This window comes from Chaetomium strumarium, assembly GCF_033439665.1.
Source record: "Chaetomium strumarium strain CBS 333.67 chromosome Unknown B0T15scaffold_8, whole genome shotgun sequence".
Lineage (NCBI taxonomy): Eukaryota > Fungi > Ascomycota > Sordariomycetes > Sordariales > Chaetomiaceae > Chaetomium > Chaetomium strumarium.
The window spans coordinates 310,925-335,107 of NW_026944436.1; the positions used below are offsets into that span (position 1 = coordinate 310,925).

Genomic DNA, 24,183 nt, shown 5'->3' on the forward strand with positions numbered 1-24,183 from the left:
ACGAGCAGAGCAAGATTCCTGCTGCCCCGATTGAGATCTTATTAGGAGCCTACTGTCTTGGCTTTTCTCGCTCATGTTACTGCTTATTAGCGCCGTCACCCAGATGGTGTCCGACTCCACTGTTTATGGACAGTATGCAATGGCCCAGCCACATGGGTACACTATGCACAACGGGTAATGTCTCGGGTGCATGCATGACATGTATCACTCCCGTCAGCCTCACACTCGCACCTACTATGTACCACGCAGTACTATGGTATGTCACACGATACACGCCTACTAACAAGAGCATGTAGTCTCAGCCATATTACTGCTTTTGGCAAGAGTACAAGAGAGCGATCATACTAATTTGAGGGCTGAGATTTCAGTGTCCAAACCCCAGCCCTAGGTCTCCGGTGCCCCTCCGAGCCGTCTGGTCTGTTGGAGATGGCGAAGAGACGATCAACGGGGGGTTTGTTGACAGCTTGAAAGCAACCTCAATGCCTCGCACTTGGGTGTGATCGGAGATGTCCAGGTTTGTTTGCGCAGGGGCTGCGCTGGAACTCACCCTGGAGGGATTGCCGATCAGAGTATCACCACGCGTTCAGTCTGGTCTCTTGTCACCATGACACGAGGAGAGGTCCAGACACATCTGCCTGACACCATTGATGAAGGCCAACCGTCATGAACCCCGGGGCCGGGTTGCCGAAGGCCAAGCCGGGCGCGTCGACCCTCTTGAGCGGACCTGATAGATTCCGTCGGCTTCGGCCGATCTTCTCCAGCCCTAGCTACCTTACTCTTGGAGCTAGAGGTGGAGTGCAGCTTTCTAGAAGACTGAGATGACGACGGCGTTCGTGTTTTGGGAAAGCATAACTCACTCTTTAATTACTAGGTCCGAATGAAACGCAGTTTCTTCATGCGCGTCCCTCGTCCCTGAAAAGCTGTCGCGCTTTTGCTGCAAGCCCCTGTCGCCAAGATCCGTCCCTTCCGAAGCCCGTCGCTACGTCTCCCAGTCTGGTGGGCTTGCGTTTTCTCCCAACAAACCGGGAATAGCTGACGCTAATAAATGTCCTGCCTCGTTGTTGGAAGTGTCTGTGTCCGCCGCGGGGCATGTTGCCCGTGCTCAGTCGGATGACCAGGGGGGCATCGAGGCAGCATTGAGATGCAATCTTGGAGTTCCCGAGATTAGCCTCTTCGAGCGACGCTACCACCCCAGCCCTGTCAACGGATCACGGCCCAGCCCAGGCGCGCTTCGAATGTCAAGAGGTTCGTTCTCTGCACTGGGTACTGAAGAACGGATGACTGGAACTTCCAGGTATCTCTCACAGTTCCGCTGCCGAGGTAGCCATCTTCCGGGCTTCGCCGGTTCTCCTCAGGCTTGGGCAACGAGAGAACCCTCCTCGAGGCCCGTCAGTCGCGCGCCACCTCCAGCCGTTATAACCGCTTCCCAATGATGGAAACATAGAGTAAACGTTGAGGGCCAGGCTATCGTTGACTTTAGGGTGTGGTGGTTACATCCACATCGGAAGTCTCTTTTGTTGGCAAGACACCTCTTCCCCTTCTCAACATGGGCCCACCCGGTATTGACTGATTTTCGCCCTGTTCGGCAATCTGGCAGCTAATCATGTCAACCTTTTCCTGCCATGGCCCTATGGGAAGCCAGGGTACCGATCTCTTTTCGTGTCTGATATAGCCCACCCCGGCTCTGCTATACCTTCTTTCGGACAACGCGGCCAGATTCCAGCCAGTCCCCCGCTTGCCGCCCACATCAATCCGGCACGGAACAGGGCAACAGGCTCTGGCAAGGTCTGCTTTGTCCTGTGCGAGCCGGGAGCAGTGTGCATAGTGCACGGAGTACGGAGCACTGCGTCCAGTACTGTCTGTATGTACCTGGACCCCACCTACCGCGTCTTCCCCAGCCTCTGCTCGTGTCACATAGTGTAGGAGGGATTCTCTGCATGGACAGCACCGTTTCCAGCAAAGCTTGCCAGCAATGCCCGCCCACTGTTGCCTTTTCGGGCCACTTCGGGCGCCCTCCATTTGCCCTTGTTGTGGGCTGATTCGGGCTGATCCAGTCTCTCCGGCAGCTGGCTGTGGCGCCGAGGCGGGCCCCATCCCTCCTCACCGTTCCTCCGCACCTCACCCGCAGGAAGGTAACGGTGAATATCGTTACCAAGCTGAGCTTAGCCGTCAGGCAAGTGCCGTGGCTGCATTCGGTGGACTGCTTGCTTGCGGCGCCTCCGGGAATCCGGCTGTCGGCATGGCTTTCTCCAGCTGCATGGTCGAGGGCTTCCATTTGTTTCAAGATCTGTGCTCCATGCGGCTTCGATGTTTTATATCTTTCCATGCGTTTTCTGGGCCCGGTCTGTCACTGGACGGTTGGGCTTGTCCAACATACCCATTGCGGTTAATCCGCCCTGGGGTGCTTGGTTTTGATGGATTTCTCAAGGCCCCTGGCTGCCATGGGGACCCCCCTCCCCCGTTGCATCATGAACTAGACCTGGGGCCCTGTTTCTATATCCGGCAGCCGGTCCATGGCATAAGATCCTCAAATTATGCTACCGTCATCGTTGGTCGAGAGTGACCTAGGTCCCGCCACTGCTCAGGAACCATCTTTTGATCTCGCGCTTGGCAGGTTCTTATGTGCCTTAGCCCGGACGGTTGAGGCATTGGGTATTTAAGCTACTCCCACCCCAAGCCACGGAAAGCCCCCTCGCCTCGTTGTCTCCAATGGTCTATAATACCACACGATATAAGGCCACATATACCCTCTACTGGCCACTCGGAACTGTAAAATCCTGCTTGCATCTCTGAAAAGCAGCGAGCCGGGTAGTGGAGCAACAGCAGGTTCGCCCAAACGCCGCCGCCCCGCGAATTCTACCCGCCGAGTCCAGTTACGATCGACTACCGAGGGAAACGGAAGGCCACAACCTGCGCATGCATAACGTTACTGTCACGGGCACGGGCTGCTGAGGAGGGTCCACTACGGTTCACCGTCATCCGCCCGCCCAACGGTCCCGAGCCAAGCACGAGAAGGGACTTCGGATCAGCGCAGCTGCCGCAATCTACCCATCGCCACTCCACGTTAGGACCGTCTGCTGCACCGCCACATGCACTCTGCCCGTCGTCGAGCACCGTCCACTCCCGAACGCAGCCCACCGGCAGTTCCCCATCGACGGAGAGCTTAAAGGGACGTGGCACGCTAGGTCTCGCCGACCCGAGTTAGATACTCCAGCTTCCGCCAACGTAGCCCTGCGAGAGGGCTCGACTCGTACAAATTATTTCTATTCAAAGTCCGGCGACCAGCCAGGGCGGTTCGCTCTGGCGGAACCCATGTGGTGGAGGCACGCTGGCGGACAACTACCGTGTGGGAGATTACCATGTCGACTACGCGCCGCAAGAGCCGCATTCGGGCGAGCAAACCCAAGCTCCGCACGGCTATGAGGCGCACCACCACCGGGCCTCGCTTCAGCATGGCGGGCCGTCCCCTCTCCACGAGCCGCCGCCCCATCAATCCCACCACGGCCTGGCCCAGCACTACACCGCCGCTCACCATCCGCACCCAATCCTCACCGATCCCGCGCACCTCTCCGGACATCCGTCGGCGCGTCACATGGGACATCCGGGCCCGCCGCATTTTGGTGCCGGCCCGTCCCCGCATGCCGTCGTGGCGCCCCTCTATCCTTCTCTAACGCCGACGCACGGGCACGCGGCGGGGTTGAAGCGGCCGCGGCCGGACGAGCTTGACCTCTCCGTCTCCGGCATGCCCGGGCTTCAGCACGGTGGCCTGGAGTCAATGCAGCAGACGCCTATGGGTGCCGCTTACCCACAGGCAGCCGCTGCACCGCCGACACACCACCACCATCGGCTGCCGGACACGGGACCCCCTAGCAAGCTTCTACGGCGAGACGAGGAGGGCAGCAGCGGAGGAGGAGGGGCTCCGAGCATGGTTGGGCAAGCCGGGATGCCGCCGCCAGCGCCGCGACCAAGAGGCCCCAAGCTGAAATTCACACCTGAGGACGACCAACTACTGGTCGACCTGAAGGAGAACAAGAACCTGACATGGAAACAGATCGCCGACTTCTTTCCTGGCAGGTCAAGTGGGACGCTCCAGGTGCGCTACTGCACGAAGCTCAAGGCGAAGACGACGCAATGGACAGACGAAACGGTTGGTGATAACTCTCCATGATCCGCCCCTCAAAACTCGAGTCCCCTCAGCTACTGGATGCTGACGCCACGGCAAACTCAATAGGATCAAAAACTCAAAACCGCTCTCCAGGACTATGAGAACGAAAAGTGGCGCATCATCGCCAACAAGGTGGGGACAGGCTTCACACCGGCGGCTTGCCGCGAGAGGGCAGCACAGCTTCTGGGGGAGGAGAGCTTATAGCAATCGCTGTCTCCGCCAGGGGCTTCGGCTCCTGAGGCTGGGGACAACACCGTCAATCCGTCACAGCTCCAGTGACGGCGCTACACCAAATACCAATGCGCTCGAGCACCTGAACATCGACAACCTCAACACAATGACATCGAGTCATCGACATGGCGCCCTGTCAGGGGTATGTGGTGCGAATTCCATCGGGATTCGGTACGGAAACCATCGATCCACGACTGCAGTGGAAGAAAAAAGAATCGACATAATGAAAATGGCCTGCCGCCACTACGATAATTCATTTCCTTTAGGGACGGTTTTCTCCCATTTTCTTCCATCGACTTATACCCTTTGTTTCAGCAAGGAGCATGGTGGAGGCTTCATGGCGTGGTTTGAAATATGAACACCATTTGGTCACACACTTATCCTCCCCCCACTTTCGTTTTCTTTTCTTCTCTTCGTGTCTTGTTTCAAAGCTTTTGCACAAATCTTGTATCTTCTTCCAGCGCCTAAGGGCAGTTTCATGACCTTTGGGGTTTACTTTCAACGGGGGCGGACCTAATACGGAGATACCCTAAAACCGCCCGAGGTTGCTTTCCTATCTAACGTACTTGTACCTGTTTTCCGAGCAACTCATGGTCTTCTGGACAGCATTGGTTCTTTGGTATAGAGGCTATTCCGGTTGGGGGGGAAGGGGTGATACGATGCATACGACGACCGGTCCGCCACGGAACTACTACACGGCTGAGTGATGATGACGAACTAGATTGCTGAAACCTCTGCTTGAAAACATGCTGGATGACGGAGGAGAGACATGGTGGTTACAGGACACTAAAAGGGTGGGTCGGGGCTTCACGAAGGGGGTAATGGGAGGTTGGTACGGGACGGAGAGCTCAGGTCTCGGAAAGGTAGCTGCTGGAATGGCTCAGGATAGCGCTCAGCGGTTTCCTTTTCGCTCCTGCACAGGAAGAACATGTCGGATTCTGGTGCTTCATTACGTTTCCGACCTGGGTAACGGCTCGTGGTGGAACCTTTTAATGTTTACTGGTGGAGAGAGAAGCAGACTTTACAACACTTTAACTTTGTTATTTGTCCGGGTGTCTTGGTGCGTGCATTTCGTCAGGCGACTCGCGCCACGGTTCGTCGATCTTATATCAGCCCCTTCGTCGACCCTGCCATAACCCCTGCGCCGTAACGGTTACCTAGGCCTAGTGCCGTTAACGGTTTCGCCAAGACCCAAGTGCCGAATCGTAGGGTTACCGGGTCAGGGTTCTCTACCTAGCTTTATATTGTATGTGTGACATTTACAATATGCACCGTTGGTACTCGAGTCCCAGACGAGCGCTTGTTACGCCGCATTGCCAATGTTCCCCCTTGCTGCTGCTTGACAAAAGCCTCAGATACTCGCCCTCTGGGCGGTATTCAACCAGGAATGCTTCAATTGCGTTGCCGACGGATGGAACTCGGCGATTTGCAGTCAATGACATCCATCGGCTGCAAGTCATCCCTAGGTGGTACCTGGTAGATAGCGTTGCCAAGCCAAGGGGAACGGGTTTTTGAAGCCCAGCCACGCCAGCCACCACCACCACCACCGCCCCCGTCTTGGAAACGGAACACCACCGAACAACCTGGGAACAACCGCATGACTCGCTGCAAGCCGCACCTGCTTGACATGAAACACCGCAACTTCGCAGGCGCGAGCACCCTATTCAATACTGCTCTCTTACCTAATCTTCGTCAACATTCCCGAGTAGAGACCGCCGGGCCCTGTTTCACTTTCGGCAGCCTTCCACTTATGCAACCTAACCTACGAATGCACCCCATAACATCCCCCCTGAAAACTCGCCCTGGCAGGGCCGGGACGATGAACTTAATAAATACATGAAAGTGGAACTTCAAGGTGAGGGTTGAGGGCCGGAAAGGAGAGATGCACGGAGGACACCGTCACGGAGCTCGCTACGACCGGAAGAACTTTCTTGGTTGCCGCTCAGAGACCTCGCCAAGGGCCATTGAGTCATTGGCTGTGACGGCTTACAGGTCGCGTTTAGTCGTCCTCGGCAATAAGAAGCAGAGGCAACGTCAAGTTACAGCCAACGCGATTGCGACACTCTTTCCGCTTCACGGCTGTCACGTTGATCTGTTTTCGGCAAGCTTGCGTCTGCAGCATGCCCGCATTCAATGCATGACGACACCCACGCCTATACTAAGTTACTAACCGGACATACCTTGCGAGATGAGATGACTACTCTTCAACCCACCCGCCTTAACGAGCACTCTGCCCAAACTAGCCCTGGGGGGGTCGGAAGGAGTGAAAGACTCTCCCTCGTCTGGTTCCAGCCTCGTCCGGGCGCCGTATAGCCGATCGCTTGATATCAAACGCAACGCTGCGTTCGCTTAATGAGGGAGGCTGGCCAACATCGCAGGCGAGCACCCAATCGGTGGTTGGAGCCCAATATATGGCCTCATGCTCACATGCAGCATGAACGACTGGCCATCGGCGGTAACTACAAAGCCCCTTGCTTGTTGCACATGCTGATTCGATGTCGATGTCGATAGCAATGCATCAAATTTTATGTACATGTACTATACGAGTATGTGACACATACTGTACGTTCAGTTTGGGCTGCTGGGCGGCAAACGTTCTCGCTTGCGTCCCTTGCCTCGACCCAGACCTCACAGATGGAGAAGGTGGTTCGGCGTCAGCAAAATTAAAAAGCAAGCATCTGCCCGGATGTCTGGACGCCTCCACGAGTGGCGAAACGATGTCCCAAGGAGGGGCTGAACCAGCCACAGGTGCTGCCGCTTGCGTGGTCCCTTGTTTCAGGGTGCCAAGTTCACGCGTGGCTATAGTGATCGCGTTTATTAACTTCATCAAGCTTGCGAGGGCACGGGGGCCCTTCTAGGGCAATATTCCGGCATGGCGCTTTCACTGCCTTCAGATTGGCCCGGATTCCAAGCCAGATCTTTAGCGTCGAGTCGATTTCTGCTTTTGCCAGCATCGATCGGTCAGCGGCCAGTGGCTCCGTTCCACTTCACTGGCCAGATTGGTTGAGAACGATGGCGTGAGCACTGCCCTCGGGAGTTCAGTACTCTCGTGCCCAGTGCCATGGTAACTTTTGTCCCCGAAACAACCGACAAGATGATCTTGAAAGAGAGAGAAACTGGGGCTGGAACTGGAGCAGGTCGGGCGGAGAGTGCTCAGCACGGTGGGACTCGGACCCCTTGACCTAGGCTATATCACCAGTTCTAAGGCGGTTCCCTGGCTGTCCGCTAAGCCCCCAATCAAGTCACAGCAGCAGCTAGCCTTTGAGCGCGTACCTTCGCGGACCTAGCCAACGGTCGCGATAAGGGTCCTTCTTGGAGAAGCGGTGAGCGGGCAGAGAGGAATCAAGGAACTGGATGTACTGTGTACTGTGGTATTCACATGCGTCAGGAAAGAGGGAACTTCCCCTCGCATATCTGGGGACCTTATTCGACAGCCGCACTGATTTCAGGTGCTTCAGCCCGTGTGGAAAGGGAGGATTGTGTTGCGAGGGTTTGCAACGGCGCAGACTCTCGCCGGTGCCAGTGGCAAGTGACAAACAATTCTTGCCACATATTGTTATACGTAACTACTTCGTGCCCTCCCAAAGATAAACATGTCGTCCTCAGGGCGTACCTTGTCTCGGCTTAGCAAAGACCCTCACTCGGTTGCGCAACGTTGTAGTTGATCAGAGAGAAGGCAACAAACCTGGAAATGCGCATACTGTGAGATTAGATGCGATCTACTAGCGCTGGTGCCAGGCGAATCATCCACCCAGCTTCTCCCAAGGCATGATTTTGCCCGCACCCGAATCGGCCCGCTCTGAAGGACACCCGCCATGATGTTGCGTCCATGGGCTCAATTTCTCCCCCTTACGCTCAGGTTGTTTGACTGAGTACGGTAGGTATTACAGGCGTCCTGGTGCTGCCGCAACACTAGAACCCGGGCCTAGACTTGAGAGACATTTGCCGCAGTTGGAGGCAGTCGGCGCTGCAACACGCTAGATATGCCAGACGAACAAACAGTAGTACGTAAGGTAATCCGTATCTATCCTTTGGAAGGCCCGACTACCTGGCAGGTAGTACAAGCCTTTAATCCCGGCCGTTAGCAGCCACAGCAGCAATCCTCGACCGTCTCTTGTAGCAGGGCAAAGTTCCTCCGCAATTGACAGACACTGTTCGAGAAGACGTTCCCATAACTTTGACACTTTGAGCATTTTGAGACGCCTGCTTTTCCCGAGACCCGAAGTACGCGGAAGGAAGAGAAAGAACGGCCAATATCAGAGGTACGTCTATTGATGATACCTCGAGAAAGACTTGGTTTAGCAAAACAGAGTGCGTTACCCGCTCTCTCACGTGCTAGCATTTCTGTTTCGTCCATGTCTGTCTGTTGGCTCGCCCTCATGCCCCCTTTTAAGGGGCTGGCATATGTAAAGGACAACTGCGCTTGGTTATGAAAGCTCGAGGCAGGCAAGCCCCGGACAGATGACTTACTACATGGCATGACCGCAACCAATCCTTCGACGCTGGTATATATGTTAAGGAAAGCACCTCTCGTAACGTAAAGTACCTGCCTGTTAAGGCAAGAAGCACAAAGCAAAAGCAGAAGATCTGCGGCCGACACAAAAAGTCAAAACATACAACACAGGGGATTCCCCAGTCGTCACCGACCTGAGTACTGGTCCTGCGGTTGGTAGCTTATCTAAGGGAGAGCGGACGGGATCCCGAGTTCTCTACCACCTATGGTCGTATGTAGTAGCTCCGTGTCGAGAATCACTTGATAAGGTCATTGACTCCACTGCAGAGCTGGATGACAGTCCTTACCCATAACATTACAAACAAACACACACTGAGTACTTGAACTGGGCGTTGTAGGAGAATCTCGAGGAAACCTCCAGCCTCTTTGTTTCTTAGTCGCTTCCAATTAGGCCAACCTGATTGTTAGTATTTCCCCTGTTCTCACTTTTCTTGTTTATTGCTCCTTTTCTTTGGGCAAGGACTTCTGGCCATTGCCTGGCCGAGCGCTCTTTCCCCTTTGAGCGGTAGGACCTACGGTATACGTCATTTTAATCAAGGTCACATGACACCGTGCCTGCCTCCACCCATGTTGGTCGCGGAACACCACGTCCAAGGCTCTCATCCTAGTAGCTACCTATCTACAAGTAACACGCAACTGCCTGGCAGGCTGCCTCTTCCCTGGGTTTTTCAGTACTCCCCTCCAATAGAAGACTGTTTTTTTTTCTTGAGTTCTTTCCGTGTTCATTCTTGCACCTAGAGTTCTTCTATCCCATGTCCGGAGCGTGGTCGCATAACTCGCATTGAGCCTATTTTGTGGCGTACAGATTACTACTTATTTCTCCTCTCTCTTTCCTCGCGCTGGCTCACTGTGTATCGCGAGTTCAACACCTCACTCACTGTCTCCTGCAAAAAGCCACACTGCACCGCCCTCCTATCTAGCGATGGATTCTGAACCGGAGGCCGGTGCGCCCGCCGGGAGCGTATCCGAGGCAGGAGAAAACCGTACGAGCACCACCCCGGTCGAGAACGCTCTGCCCACGAGAGGCACTGGCGAATCGGTTGCAGATGACGAGGCACAGACACTCAAGTTCCTGACCGAGAATGTGCGAGACCAGGATGACCTCGAACGGGACATCACTCTCCAGGCAAGCCGCGCCTTGATTGAAGCGGAAGATAAGCGAGATCAGAAACGCATTGAGAAGGCCGAGCTATCAAAATCCAAACTCAAAAGTCAGTTAGACCTTGAGAAACAGAAGCTCCGCTCTGCACATGGGAACCCCACTGCCAGGCTTCGCGTCCAGCGAGAGATCGCCCGGATCGAGGCGGAAATTGAGATCTGTGACAAGGACATTGCCGACTTCATTGCCCGGATTGAGCAGCGGAACCGCCAAGATTCCGCAGACGACCAGGCCTCGACTGCGGGCGGGAAGCTTCCCGACGAGACGTCGCGCGAGTATCTCATTCGGACGGGCAAGATTACTCCTTTCGCCACCTTTGGCGGTCCGCGCCCTGGCGGCGTTGAGGGCGAGCTTGCCGATGCCGTTATTGATGCCGAGGACGAGGCCCTCGCCGAGGAGCTGGAGGCACAGGAACGTGAAGGCCCTCGCTCGCACCAAATTCTGCGTCTTCCCGGCTTTGCTGAGGAGGCCGAGGAGCTTCAAACCTCGGCTGCGGAGTCCGAGTTCTCGCTACGCCCTCGAAAGAGACGTCGGGCGGAGAGGGCTGCTCCTGACGCCGACGAGGACTTCGTGCCGGATGAATCAGTCTCGGAAACGGCTAGCCAGGCGGAGTCTTATGTCTCCGATTCCGATGACTTCGACATGACCGATGCCACTCCAAAGCGGAAGCGGGGGAAGGCTGTGAAAGAAAGCGAGGACAAGGTCGATCTGAGCAAGATCGACGATGGCAACGAAGCCGTTTATCAGCGGAGACTGAAAGATTGGGTTGAACGGAGGAGCCGGGCCCGAAGGCGCCGGCAGGAGAGACTAGTGCAGCCAGTTGAAGATGCGTCGGACAGCGTCGAAGAGTGGTTCAAGCCCTCCCCGGATCAGCCAGACCATGTGTTTGAGAACGGGCTGAAACTCCCCGGCGACATTTACCCGTCTCTCTTCGACTATCAGAAGACGGGCGTGCAATGGTTGGCAGAGCTGTATGACCAGCAGGTCGGCGGCATAATTGGTGATGAGATGGGGTTGGGTAAAACCGGTTGGTCCTGCTTCAGACTACTCTGTGCTCTGCACCTGGCGAACCTCGGACTGACCACCTCCTAGTCCAACTGATATCTTTCGTTGCTGCCCTGCACTACAGCAAGAAGCTCCACAAACCCGTCATTGTCGTCGCCCCGGCCACCGTCCTGCGGCAGTGGATAACCGAATTCCACCGCTGGTGGCCGCCACTCCGTGTCTCCATTCTTCATTCCTCAGGGAGCGGCATGTTCAACGTCCGCGATGAGTACGAAATCGAAGACCATGTGGATGACTGGGATGGGAGGCGGCCCAGCAGGTCCAGTGGAGCAGTCAAAAGGATAGTCGACCGGGTGGTCAAACATGGCCATGTCCTGGTCACCACCTATGCTGGTCTACAGACCTACGGCGATGCCCTGATCCCTGTGGACTGGGGTTACGCTGTGTTGGACGAAGGCCACAAGATCCGAAACCCGAACGCGGCCATCACGATCTACTGCAAAGAGCTCCGCACCCCTAATCGTATCATTCTCTCTGGTACTCCGATGCAGAACAACTTGACTGAGCTGTGGTCCCTTTTCGACTTTATCTACCCCATGCGGCTCGGCACCCTTGTCGCATTCCGCAACCAGTTCGAGATACCAATCAGACTGGGAGGCTACGCGAACGCTACGAACCTGCAGATTATGACAGCGCAGAAATGTGCCGAAACCCTCAAGGAGACCATCAGCCCCTATCTACTGCAACGCTTGAAGGTGGATGTCGCGGCTGACCTCCCCAAGAAGAGCGAACAGGTGCTCTTCTGCAAGCTGACGAAACCCCAACGGGACGCATATGAGCTCTTCCTCAAGTCTGATGACATGAATTCTATCCTTAGCCGAACTCGCCAGTCGCTGTACGGCATTGATATTCTCCGCAAGATCTGCAACCATCCCGACTTGATAGATCCGAGGCTGAAGACGAAGCCCGGTTACCAGTGGGGTGACGATAGCAAGTCGGGTAAGATGGCCGTTGTCAAGTCTCTGCTCCCGATGTGGAAACGCTTGGGGCACAAGACGCTGTTGTTTTGCCAGGGCGTCCAGATGTTGGACATAATCGAAACCTTCGTTCAACGGCTGGATAACATCAAATACCTCCGTATGGATGGCAAGACGCCGGTCAAGCAGCGGCAGACCCTCGTAGACCAGTTCAACGCGGACCCGGAGTTTGACGTGTTCCTGTTGACAACGAAGGTCGGCGGACTGGGTGTCAACCTTACAGGAGCAAATCGCGTCATCATCTTCGACCCAGACTGGAATCCTTCGACTGATGTTCAAGCAAGAGAGCGTGCCTGGAGACTAGGCCAGAAAAGGGAAGTGACGATATACCGGCTGATGACGGCCGGGACGATCGAGGAGAAGATATATCATCGTCAAATTTTCAAGCAGTTCCTCACCAATAAGGTGCTGAAGGACCCCAAGCAGCAGACGACGTTCAATATTAGTGACTTGCACGATCTCTTCAGCCTCAGCTCCTACGAGGACGGCGTGACGGAGACGAGCGAATTGTTCAAGAGCAGCGATGTCAAGAAGCTCAGACCTGCCGAGCCGAAGGAGCTCGTTCTGCCGGGCAATAACGATGCCGTTCGTTTCAAGCCTCGGCAAGTCAGCACCAGGACGGAGGTCGAGCCTAGCAATTCGGATGGAAAGGAAAGCGATCTCCGGGCCATAGACGGGGTTGCAGCTGTTGAGACATACCAAAGCGATCCAGCACCGCCCGCGAACGAAGAGGATCGGCTCATGGAGGGCATCTTTGCGCGGTCCGGCGTCCACAGCGCCCTGGAACATGATGAGATCATCAACGGCAAGAAGACCGTCCAAGCTGACCGCAAGATGCTCCAGCAGGAGGCACACAGAATAGCCGCGCAGGCCGCCTCGAGTCTCCGACGTGCAGCCGAACAAGCTCGTACCGTTCCGATCGGCACAGTGACATGGACTGGAGAGGTCGGAGAGGCCGGTCGTCCGGCACCTGTCCGCCGCGGCCGTGGCGGGCCAGGTTCGGCGAGCATACTGGCCAATGTTGCGGACCGTCAGGGCCTCAGTACAGGCAGCTCCCGCATCTCGAGCCCGGGTACGCCCGGCACGCCGGACCAGAATCTCCAGGCGAGGGATTTTGAGAAGATGATCCCCGCCTTCATTAAGAGGCACAACGGCCAGGTACCGTCGAAGCTGTTGGTGGACCACTTCAACCGGTACTGTTCCGGGTCGCGCCAGGCAGCCGAGTTCAAACAGGCGCTGGGGAAGGTGGCCAAGATGGAGAAGCGCGGATCAAGCATGCGGGCAATCTGGACTCTGAAGCCGGGGTATCAGTAAACTCTAGGTGGCTGTAGCTAATGGATCACGGTCCTCACGGCGCTTGGTACTAAGGGACCAACGGCTTTATGATCTATCCCCCAATGGTGGCATTCGGGGCTTATTCAAAGTGCACTGTCACGGTAGATATTGATGATGTAACTGGAGACATGGCAGACGATTTGCTGAAACTCGAAACATATTATACCTTCTATAAGTTCTATTCCTTGTGTGGCCCTATTCTCTCGACCCTGGGGCCAGGTTGGGAGTTGGCGATTAGTCATGACGTCTAAGCTTATACCGTAACACTCGCGCGCGGGGGTTGCAGGATAGATGCACCAAAAGAGTCACCGCGCGGCAACAAAACCTCATCGGTGGCTCAGTGGATTGATAACGGCTGACAAGGCAGGGTAGCAGCCAATCACAGGGCCTCTGAACCGCCAAAAACGGATAGTCCTGGAAGGAGCCTACTCTGCGGGGATGCTAGGGGGTAAGAAGCAGTACGGAGTATTGACAGACGTGTATATATCTTGGAAGTCTAGCCTTCCTGCTTGCCACGATCTTTTTGTATATATTATTGATCCTCATCCCGCTGTGCTCAAGCGTCATACAGCTTCGTGGCTGACACTGTCTGCCTAAGTAGATCGATCCCTCGAACGCTGAACTTCACGGATAAACCTGGAAGAGTTGCATTGTTCCTAGGGCTAAGGACTCGGTACGATGGTCCAAGACGAGAGGAAGGAGCCACTCGGAGCGGACGCCCAGGTAGATCCGCAGCCTCCGGCCCAACAAACCAGGCCTGACTGCGTAGCTGAGCCGGCCCTTGGATCCGAGTCCGAATCGGAACGGAAGCTCCCTCCGTTAACACCACAAGAATTTCGCGTCTACAACCGCCTATCCGAGAAAATGGACTACTTCGTATGTATTGTACTCCTCCCCATGGACAGGCGCGACCTGTCCGTCACTCATGTCGTGATTTATTTAACCGATCGTGTTGAACCGCAGCACGAGCACTTCCGTCAGATGTATTCCACGCTGCACACGGCGTGCGTCACCAAGCGGCGCCCCGCCGGCATGACGCTGAAGCAGTTCATAGACGAGGGGCTCAACCTGACGAGATACCTCGAGAGCCATCACACCATCGAGGAGACTTACCTTTATCCCATCTTGGCCAGGAAGATGCCTGAGTTCCAGGCCTCTTCCCCACCGGGGGCGCTGAAGAAGGGAAAGGAAGGCAGGCAGGAGGACTGTGAACTGATTCGTCAGCACAGACTGATCCACGAGGGGATGGATGAGATGGCGGACTACTTGAGGCAATGTAAGTCCAAGGAGTGTGAGCTGGAGCTGTCGGTATTGAAGGAGAAGATCGATCCGTGGGGGGAGGTGTTGCTGAAGCATCTCGAGCAGGAGGTGCGGGATCTTTCGGCGGAGAACATGCGGAAGTATTGGACGCTGCAGGAGATGAGGTCGATTCCTATCTAGTAGTGGTGACTGGGGTCTCTGTGTAGTACCGAAGAGAATTCTATCCAGGGCATCGGGGAAACATGTGTGCATGCTTTTGCGATATCAGTTTTCGTCGTTACGCCCCAAAATGAGGTGACACAATGTATCTGAACCTTACCGCTGACTGTCTCACGATAGCGGAGAGGCAGGCCTGGATGATACATTATCTTCTATTTGATCTTCATATCTTCTACTCCTGCTTTACCCTTCAGGGCCAAAAGCTCAATAGACTCCTCAAAGAATGCACAAAAGAGCAATTGGCGCGAGAGAAATTAAGTACGGAAGCTGCCAGTACAAATAAGCTAGGGGGCTCCTCAGAATGAGCCTCAAATGTCAAGCTGTCATGCATTCATCGGGTCCTGAGCCGTATTATGCCGATGGTTCCATGCACAAGGAAGTCGGTGCTGTGTATACGACAACATCGCCGGTGCAGGACTCGGCTGCCTCCTCGGTCAAAGCAACGCCGTCAACCACATCAGCTGACCCAGTACCGAGGTGACCTTCCCTGCCCTCGATGCCGCCTGTTGTCAGGAAGTGATCGGAAAGGAAGCGGTCTTCGTCGACATCGGCTGCAGGGAGCGGCGTGCAGCAGGCCAGTGTGTACTCCGAGTATTCGTACTCGAGGATGAAATCATGGACGGAAATTGTTGTGTCCAAAGAGGGCATGCTCCGGGGAATTGCCGCATCATCGGCTGTGGTGTCTTCAGGCTGCTGTGTGGCTCTTCCGTCAAGCGGTAGGCCAAATATGCTGTATTCCTCCGCACTGCTAATGGCGGCCGGGCCATCAATCTGGTCCACTGGTGGTGTCAGGTCGGTGGAGGACCTTGGATCCGTCGATGAGGGAGCCCTCGCCGAGTGCTTCCGTGGCTGCTCAGGGTTAACAACGCTGGTCTGAGAGGGAACGGATCGGTGTGTGTAATCCTCACCAGAGGAACAGCTCGGCAACCGATGTTCCTGACCACATTGGCGTCCGCACACGGCCTCGAACCTGAGTAGCTGAAAGAGAAACCCGTTGCGACAGTTGGCAGGATGTCACCGTTCAGAACACCGTTCAGGCTGACCCACGACTTTTCTCGCCCCCGCGGATAACACTGGTGACAGACCACGTGTTGGCACTCGTGCGTTTCCTGGCGCACCCAAGGCATGGTATCGTCGGGGTATATCTTCCCCGTCCTATAACACTCTCTCCGCTGGTCGTCGATCACCTCCTGAACCTGCGGGAACGATTAGTATCGAAACTTCGAGCAGGGTGATCTAAGAGCCGCGCACATTTTTACGCTGCTCCAAAATGGTGGAAAGCTGCTCCAATGTGTATGAGGTGATCTCTTCTGGCGTTATCTCGTTCAGGAAGCTGTGCTGCTTCCTCCGCGCATCGGGACCGAATCTTCCAAGCGTCATCTCCTCGGCAAAAGCGTCGCCCAAACTGTCAAATGTGACCTGTCCTAGCAATCAGCAAGAGAGGAACTTCAGCAATCTTCTGACTAGCGAACCCACCCGATCGCCTTTCGCCTTCGCGCTCAGGATGAGCGGCTCCCTGTCTACCGTGCAGCGGTAAAGGAAGCCCTCTGGTGGTTGTCGTTCGCATCGCATGCATCTGAGCGTATCATGGTAGATTGCGGCCATCGTAAGATGATGGCATTGTGGTTCAATCCAGTAAGGCGTGGCCCGTGTGGTGAGACATGGTTGGCGGTACATACTCCTCTCACTACGCGCTGCCGGTGAAGACATCATGGGAGGAAGGCGAGCGTTGGCACTGTCTGAGGTGGCCATCGGGCGAGGATTTCACTCATCGTTCTGTGAATATCCTTGGCGGCAAAAAGGGCGACGCAGGGTCTCAGATCTAGTAGCTGCGGCAAGAAAGGTCCGGATGGTAACGAGGCCGGCGTATTCCTGGCCAGAGGTAGATGGAGAGTGGTACGGCTGAACAGGCACTGCCTAGGTAGAGGTTGGCGTCGGACCAGTTTCAATACTTGGGCATGGAAGGAGCTGCCTCGTGTACCTTACCTAAGGTAGTGTATCTGGACAAGAGGCAGGGAGATGGCGAAGGGTGCCACGCCTTACCGCGCTTAGACTGTTAAACACCGAAACTGCGTGGAGCTGTGTGATCTTAGCAGAGAGAAATCAGCAAGCATATAGGCGGCGACATCTGCACCTAAGCCACCTATTATTCGCCGTCAAAGCTCGGATTTGGATCGAATGGGATTTCATTCTTCTGTCGTCCTAGACATTTCCGAACAACCTGGAAGCTCGCATCGCAGCTCCCTCGCTCAGTGCCACTGTCTCGAGAAGACTCCAACCCCGCTAGGAAAGCGGCCTGACACATGCCCGTATGCCTCTGCAGAGAATAGATGTAGCTCTGTGGGAGACAGCCGTACTTGACATCATCACTATGCGCAGTTCGTCCCTTTATATAGTGTGAGTGGATATTGTACGGTGAAGTGTCAATCCGAAAACATGATGATGTAATCCGCGTGTTAATGAGACGGATGTCATATTAGCGACACGTTCGTTATTAGTGTTGTGACTACCAAGGTACGTATGTATTGTACCTACCTAGGTAGGGCTGTATGCGGCTCAACCAAGTTCGGCACCTTCCGGCAGACGATCGGTCGGGCCAAGCTTGATAGGTCATCTGTTATCCGACACTACGTTACCTAACATACTCATAATAGGGTATAGGTTTCTGGTATACCTGATATTCTGGAATCGTGCGTTGGAAAGGGCTTTTAGCCCGTGAGCCTATTTTATTATGGAATTGTTGCGTGTGGTGTTGTTGATCAGCTCCAAAACATCATCGACATCTGGCCCAGGCAACAGACAGGGGTTCGGGACAGGGATTGGTCGATCTGCTTCCACTTTACTGCTTGCTGCGTTGTCTCCACGGTCTCGCAGCAGCTGAAAAAAGAAGACAAGTCTGGGGTGAAAACAAAGCCTCGGCCATTGGATGATGTAGCCAATCAGCTGCATTGATTTGGGCCTGCGAGCAGGTCACCACGGGTCCCACACGCGCCCCTCGTCGCGACGCCCAGCCGACCAGGGGAGCTGCCCATGTCCCCCCCAATGCAAAAACCAGCCTCCCCATTCACCTCGTTTCCGACGCTGCGAAGGCGAGATTTTTGTGGGTGGCAGTTTCGCTCCCAGCCAACCCGGATCGCTTGAACACTTGTCTCTCCCACATCAATCCTGAATCTGTTTCCCCTTGCTCAGTCTTGCTACCACAGCGCAATTGGATCACTATCTCAACACAGCGTCGAGTTATCCCAAGGTCGCTTGTAAGTCGAGACCCGCCCGAAACCCAGCAGTCCGGTGTTATCCCCGTTGTAAACAAAGCGTCGACCCGGCGCAGCCCACGGCATCGCAGGCCACATTACTCACCGCCAAACAAGGGCAACTGTGCAAGCGGCTAATCCGGACTCCTTTCTAGGCTCCGCTTGTACCTTTAAATGTCGATTTGATCACCACGAGCCATGTCACTCAAGATCGAGCGGGACACAGTCAAGGAGACTGTCAACCAGGCTGTCGCTACCCACGCTCCCGTCAACAAAGGCGGCTTGGTTGGGCAGGCCGCCGTCGCCGTCGCCGAAGCTGCTACCGGGAACCTGCCCGGGACCAGCGGCAAGCATCCTATTTCGGCTGTCGTTGGCACCGCCCTCACCGGCGGCAGACAAAATGCGGGCACCAAGGGTTATCTCGCTGTATGTTTCCCCCCCGCGACTCCGCTGCGCCTGGGCTTCAATGTGCATGCCGATGAGCCGATGAGTGGCCTGGAAGCTCGTAGAGCAGTGCTAACACCGCATCTTTACACGCTAGGCCTACCTGCGGCAACTAGAGGAACACCCTTTGCGCACCAAGATGCTCACGGCTGGTACCCTGGCCGGTAGCCAGGAATTGCTTGCCTCATGGTTAGCCAAGGACCGCAACAAGCATGGAAATTACTTCACGTCGCGCGTTCCAAAGATGGCAGCCTACGGCGCACTCGTCAGCGCGCCCCTGGGTCACTTCCTGATCTGGGTCCTGCAGAAGATCTTCAGTGGGCGCACCAGTCTGCGGGCCAAGATCATGCAGATTCTCGTCAGCAATCTGATTGTGCGTGGTTCGCTAAACCAACCCCGTCGTTTCTTCCCCCTAAGGACGTTGTTACTGACATGGGCTCCAGATCGCGCCCATCCAAAACACCGTCTACCTAGTTGCCATGGCCCTCATCGCCGGCGCTAAGTCGTTTCACCAAGTCAGGGCGACGGTGCGCGTCAGCTTCTGGAAGGTGATGCGCGTGAGCTGGATCACATCGCCCATCTGCCTGGCCTTCGCGCAGAAGTTCCTGCCCGAGAACACCTGGGTGCCCTTCTTCAACCTCGTCTCGTTCGTCATCGGTACCTACATCAACACCGTTACCAAGAAAAAGCGCCTCGGCGCCCTGCGCAAGAAGCACTTCGGCGAGGGCCGCACCCCCGGCGGCTCCACCATCGGCGGGCCTCGCCCCGAGGATTACCCTCCTATCGGACCCAACCCTCCGTACTAGTCTCATGCGGTGGCGCGAGGTCTGGTGTTGGTGGGCGTAGAAACCAAGACTCTTCGGTGCCGCGCCGAAATGGATCCGCGGAGGGACATCAAGGTTAACCGAACCCCCTCCCCGCCTCGTTTTCCCGCAAGGGGGGATATGGGGGTGAAGGCAGGTTTGAAACACGCTATTGAGTGAACCAAGCGTTTTATGACGGATTGTGATGACTTTGGGGTTGCGGCTCCATTAAGGGAGTTTCGGCAGGGCGGATTCGTGTATAATGTTCGGTGGTTTATACCTTTATGTTAGTTATGGCTGGGATTGGGTTATTGCCTTGATGTGTTGGATGAATATAGTAGCTTGGATACCTCGTGCTTATTTCCACCTCAGAGTTCCATGACAACACTTGAACGGTATTTGGAACGGTCTAGCCTAGCTAATGCGTGGTGGACTGCCTGAAAACAGAAATATGCGCACATCCTAAGCTGGTCTATGCATGAGAAGACACTCCAGTGACTCTCCTCACGCCGTTCACTTCTTCTCTCTCGTATCTATATGGCCGGCTTAAGACTACCACCCTTGGTCGGTGATAATAAGACACTGAACCGGCTGGGCCAGGCGGCTTCTGGCCGACTACCCATCGGCGTGGTGTAGCTGCATGACAATGATCGGTTACCTATACCGCTTCTCAACCCAACGTCCGCGGGAAGTCCTGATTTCCAAGCATAAAGCTAGGGCTCCAGTACTCCCACTCGGCGCTCTGCTTATCTACCCACAGCATACCCTCGCCGACGAGGTCCTCAAGCACCGTCTCGGCCCGCGCGCGCATCCAGTTCAAATTAGCCATCAACATCGACACGCTAACGTAACCGAGCACCTGCGCCGCCTCGAGCACGGCGCTCTGGTCTGTATTGAGCTCCTTGGGCACCGAGCGGATATAGGGCTTGCTACCGACCTTGATGATAGAATAGGCAGAGCCAAGCGGTTTAAGTGTGCCCACGGCCCGGAGGATATCGTCCCTGGCTCGACCTGTCAGCCCCCTTTCCTTTCCTTTTTTGCCGCCGGGGAGAGGAGAGAAGGGGGGGAGAACGGGGCTTTCCTTACTCGGTGATCTCGGGCGCACCCTCCATGCGACCCCTCGTGATCCGCTCCCTCGCCTTCCTCAGCTCAATTAGCCCGCCGTTCTCGCCCCTCGTCTCGCTACAGACCTCGACAACCCGCACGGCCAGCTCAAAGTAGAAGTCGTTGACCGACCTGCCCAGCAGCTGCGCCCAGATCGAGCCCCCGCCGCTCGACTGGTTGCTGCTACTGCTCGCGAGCGGGTCGACGCCGATGGCGGCGCACATGCGCGCAAACTGGGCGCGGAAGGTCGGGTTCGAGCGTATATCCTTCGCGTGCGTCTGGGCGAATTGCTGGAGCAGCGAGCGGAACACGGCAAGCTGCGTCTCCAGCGCCTGCGCATTGGTGGAGCGCAGCGTCGAGCCGTGGCTTGCGTACTGCGCCGAGGTCAGGCGCGAGCGATCGAAGGCCGCTAGGCCGACGCCCTTGCGGGACATTGTGTGCGTGAGCAGGTGATTACTCGAGTTGAGGATGTGGTTGAACTGTCCCAAGTTGTCTTGGATGGTGAACGAATGACGTCGGCCGGTATTGTAGGGCGATAAGATAAGGCAGGGCATGGCACCGATACCTTATCTCGCTGACGACGGACCAACATCCATGATGCAACTTGCAATGCTGCTTGCGTTATGAAGCTTCTTAGCGACCCGTTCCCAATGGCTATCTGCACTTTTACCAACGGATGGGATAAGTAACAGTGACGTTGCTCATAACTCGCTCTCATTCACATCTCTCTGTCGAAATTACACAAAGCTACTGGGGATAACCCCCTGCAAACTCAAAGGGAGATGATATCCTCGAGCCAAGTCGAGCACTACTAGTCGAGAGAGGATGTCCACAAGCATACGAGGAGCCCCCGCGTTCCCCCTGCCAAAGACAACAGAAAGAGTAGCGGTCTAGTCCCCGAAAGACACCAACCCGACCTCCCTACCCTCCTCGTCAAGCTCCACCACAACGGGCTGCCCGTCGTCCTCCTCATCACTGTCTACCATCTCTGGCATGATGTTCTCCCGCCCCGGTGTGTGATTCCCTCTGAGGTTCCAGTCAAATTGCCACAGCCACGCCTCCAGTTCCTCAAACACCTTGCCAACGGCCTGCTGTGCCGGCGTGACATGGCCGTTGCGAGACAGAAGCAGCTCCTGGAGCTTCCGCTTGTATTGCGATAGCACCTGGCGAAGCTTCTCTTTAAGGCGGGGCCTGTACTGGTATATCGGTCTGTCGCTGTTGGGCCCGTCCTTTTTAGTTCCCCGTCCATCTGGCTGGTCTGCAAGGGGGGAAGGGGAGGAGGGTGAAGAAGAGCCGACGTAGTGTTCGGTGTAGAAGAGCTGCGCAAAGAGAGTCTGCAAAAGGCCTTTGGCGAGCAATGGGTGGCTGATGGCGAGGCTGTAAGCACGCAGGACAATCTGAAGGACTAGGTTCCACCACTGCTCGAGACAGGCCGGGTTGCCGAGGTGCGTGCCGGTGAGGAAGGTAAACTGCAGCTCTGCAAGGATGTCCCGCTCCGTGACTGGGCCGTCGACGCTGTCCAACAACAATGCCTCGACTCGTGCCGAGGTGTCGGGAACGCGCGATTCCGGGGGCCCCACGTCGAGGATTTGCAGGTCGCGGAAGTCTTGGGCGAAGAGGAAGTTTAGGGAGTCTACCGAGTCGATGAGGTACTCCCTGACGCCTCCTTTGCCGAATAACCTGCGCAAGGATTGTGTCGAAATTGCGCTCGTCAGGGTACACCAGAGTCTCGCTGGGAATCGTGCCCACTGTAAGAGGGTGTCGTTCGATGACATCGGAAGGGAGGCTGAGATAGTGTTCCTCTGCTCAAGCAAGGTGTATGGTTGTAGCATTGAGTAGACGGACTCGATGTTGGCCGCTTGAACATTGCTTGCCGGCTCTCCCAGCACCTCATTATCCCTGTCCCACTGCTTGATGCGAAGATCTCCTTGCGCGCCAGTTACGAACCAATATCCGCACCGAGAAACCCCCCCAGGCTGCTGAACCCAGAGGAAGTGCGGGCCCGATGGGATATCACGGAAACCGGGGAGGCTCCTTTTGGTGGTCATCGCTAGAGTGTCAAGTCCGACTGTGGAGTTCTCGGGCAAGCCCAAGATGCTAAAGATATCTCCGTTCTGGAGGCAGGTCGGCAGAGGATGACTACCGGCCTCGCCTCCCTCAAGTCTGGCGAACCCTTTCTCCATCGCTTTATCGCACACAGCTTCTGCGGAAATCAACGGGGTTTCATCCCCAGATGCCTCCGCCTGCATTGAAGAGCCAGACATAGAGAGTACCTGAACTCTGGTGGAATACTAGACGATCAAGGCCGCAAAATAGGCCAACCCTTTTCAACTGGATGCCGAAGGCAAGCCGCATACAAAGAAAGGTTTGGACGGTAGCTTCGTCGCTGAATGCCGCATCCGATTTTGATGTTGTGAGCTTCGCTGGTCAATAAACTCGCTACTTTTTCCGAGTTTCTATCCACTGTCTCAGGTGTCACGACCCACAACGAATGACGCCAAGAACGGCCGGCAACGTGCACAGTAAGTACCGCAGTACGGAGTACCGAACAGTATACTGCAAGACAGGTCTCGGGACTTACCTAGGTGGTAGGTACGTTAGGGTGCACTAGCCGTGTGCTACACTGCCATCGATGACTCTGGAAAGGGATGCATACACGGGATCGGGAGCTACGGTCCTGTCGGTACACTCGCAGCATGGCTCACCTCCGAATCTTGTCCGCAGCCCTTGTTGTCCCCACTGTGCTTGGCAAAGGGTACTGTACCACAGGCGTTTTCGCTTCTTTCTCTTCGCAACTGGTGAGAGGTACATGTACACTAGCTAACGTTAGTGCGCTGCCGATGCGCCTCGGGAGAGGGCAGGTCAGCAGACAAGGGTAAGTCGGGAACCTCAAGCAACTAGTAAGGTTGTCCGCCTTGCAGTGGTTGGTTTGTCGTCCGACTTCTAGGGTTGCTTGAGCGTGCAGATCCCGAGAGATATTGTCGAACTCATGGTCTGTCTTACCGACGAATCCTGTGGGCTCTTTCCGTGCCGCGGTCGGCCCTAAGTGTTCCATTCTGAATTGTCAGCAACGATATGTAGAATGAATAGATCGGCTGTGATAGCCGTCGTTGGCCGGGGCGATGTGCATGCATACGAGACTCGGTCCGAGTCGGGTTCCCGTTTGTGCACCTCTAACAATGCTGCCGCATTCTGCCACCCGAGTCCGGCCCAGCGCCCCTTGACTTCAGTCGATTGTAGCACAAGCCTGCGTGACAGACGAAAGCCCGGCCAAGGTCCGTTTCAAGTTGCTTCGGCTTGTCTCGCTGCTTCGCCGCGCCGCGCCGCCGTTTCCCCTCCGCCAGGAGTGTGGTTACACAAAGCTAACGCAAGACAGGGTAAGTGCCCATGCAGAAACAGGGCGAAACTTTCGACGCAAAGCAACACTGCCGTAAGCATGACTCGCATTTCGTATGTATTGTACAGCCTGCGCTGTACATGCACCGTAACCTGGCTTTGCGTACACACTTGTACAATATCTCCCCGGACCCGCCTTTCCCCCCACGTTGGTGTGCATCCAACGTCGACGAAGGTTAAGTGTACACAGACGGGATCTAAAACCTTACCCTCACCTACTAGTTTACCAGACAATCGGGTTTGCCGACCCGCAAAAAAGGG

The 24,183-nt window shown here is 55.7% G+C and overlaps 7 protein-coding genes across 7 annotated transcripts; 4 read left to right on the forward strand and 3 right to left on the reverse strand.

The window, feature by feature from the left end:
* Positions 1–3,089: 3,089 nt before the first annotated feature.
* On the forward strand, positions 3,090–4,369 carry B0T15DRAFT_487873 (uncharacterized protein; the record flags this gene model as incomplete). The annotated part of the gene is made up of 3 exons (XM_062866465.1): positions 3,090–3,143; positions 3,515–4,147; positions 4,232–4,369. 3 exons carry the CDS (start codon positions 3,090–3,092, stop codon positions 4,367–4,369), a joined length of 825 nt encoding a protein of 274 aa, XP_062717425.1.
* Positions 4,370–9,522: 5,153 nt separating this feature from the next.
* B0T15DRAFT_441668 (SNF2 family N-terminal domain-containing protein) lies at positions 9,523–13,612 on the forward strand. Its single transcript, XM_062865923.1, has 2 exons — positions 9,523–11,095; positions 11,161–13,612. The coding sequence occupies exons 1-2, from the start codon at positions 9,832–9,834 to the stop codon at positions 13,422–13,424; spliced, it is 3,528 nt and encodes a 1,175-aa protein (XP_062717426.1). The 5' UTR covers positions 9,523–9,831; the 3' UTR covers positions 13,425–13,612.
* A 141-nt stretch (positions 13,613–13,753) lies between these two features.
* On the forward strand, positions 13,754–15,076 carry B0T15DRAFT_544255 (uncharacterized protein). Its single transcript, XM_062870053.1, has 2 exons — positions 13,754–14,321; positions 14,409–15,076. Exons 1-2 carry the CDS (start codon positions 14,124–14,126, stop codon positions 14,883–14,885), a joined length of 675 nt encoding a protein of 224 aa, XP_062717427.1. The 5' UTR covers positions 13,754–14,123; the 3' UTR covers positions 14,886–15,076.
* A 636-nt stretch (positions 15,077–15,712) lies between these two features.
* Positions 15,713–16,601, reverse strand: B0T15DRAFT_405376 (uncharacterized protein; the record flags this gene model as incomplete). Its single annotated transcript, XM_062865293.1, has 3 exons — positions 15,713–16,111; positions 16,176–16,343; positions 16,401–16,601. 3 exons carry the CDS (start codon positions 16,599–16,601, stop codon positions 15,713–15,715), a joined length of 768 nt encoding a protein of 255 aa, XP_062717428.1.
* A 1,504-nt stretch (positions 16,602–18,105) lies between these two features.
* B0T15DRAFT_319773 (uncharacterized protein) lies at positions 18,106–19,759 on the forward strand. The gene is made up of 4 exons (XM_062864039.1): positions 18,106–18,178; positions 18,331–18,601; positions 18,717–18,992; positions 19,063–19,759. Exons 2-4 carry the CDS (start codon positions 18,374–18,376, stop codon positions 19,423–19,425), a joined length of 867 nt encoding a protein of 288 aa, XP_062717429.1. The 5' UTR covers positions 18,106–18,178; positions 18,331–18,373; the 3' UTR covers positions 19,426–19,759.
* Positions 19,760–19,778: 19 nt separating this feature from the next.
* Positions 19,779–21,020, reverse strand: B0T15DRAFT_319757 (EAP30/Vps36 family-domain-containing protein). Its single transcript, XM_062864038.1, has 2 exons — positions 20,509–21,020; positions 19,779–20,423 (listed from the first exon to the last, which is right to left on the reverse strand). Exons 1-2 carry the CDS (start codon positions 20,958–20,960, stop codon positions 20,093–20,095), a joined length of 783 nt encoding a protein of 260 aa, XP_062717430.1. The 5' UTR covers positions 20,961–21,020; the 3' UTR covers positions 19,779–20,092.
* A 116-nt stretch (positions 21,021–21,136) lies between these two features.
* On the reverse strand, positions 21,137–22,477 carry B0T15DRAFT_544262 (AAR2 protein-domain-containing protein). The gene has a single exon (XM_062870054.1). It carries the CDS (start codon positions 22,356–22,358, stop codon positions 21,417–21,419), a length of 942 nt encoding a protein of 313 aa, XP_062717431.1. The 5' UTR covers positions 22,359–22,477; the 3' UTR covers positions 21,137–21,416.
* Positions 22,478–24,183: the final 1,706 nt, after the last annotated feature.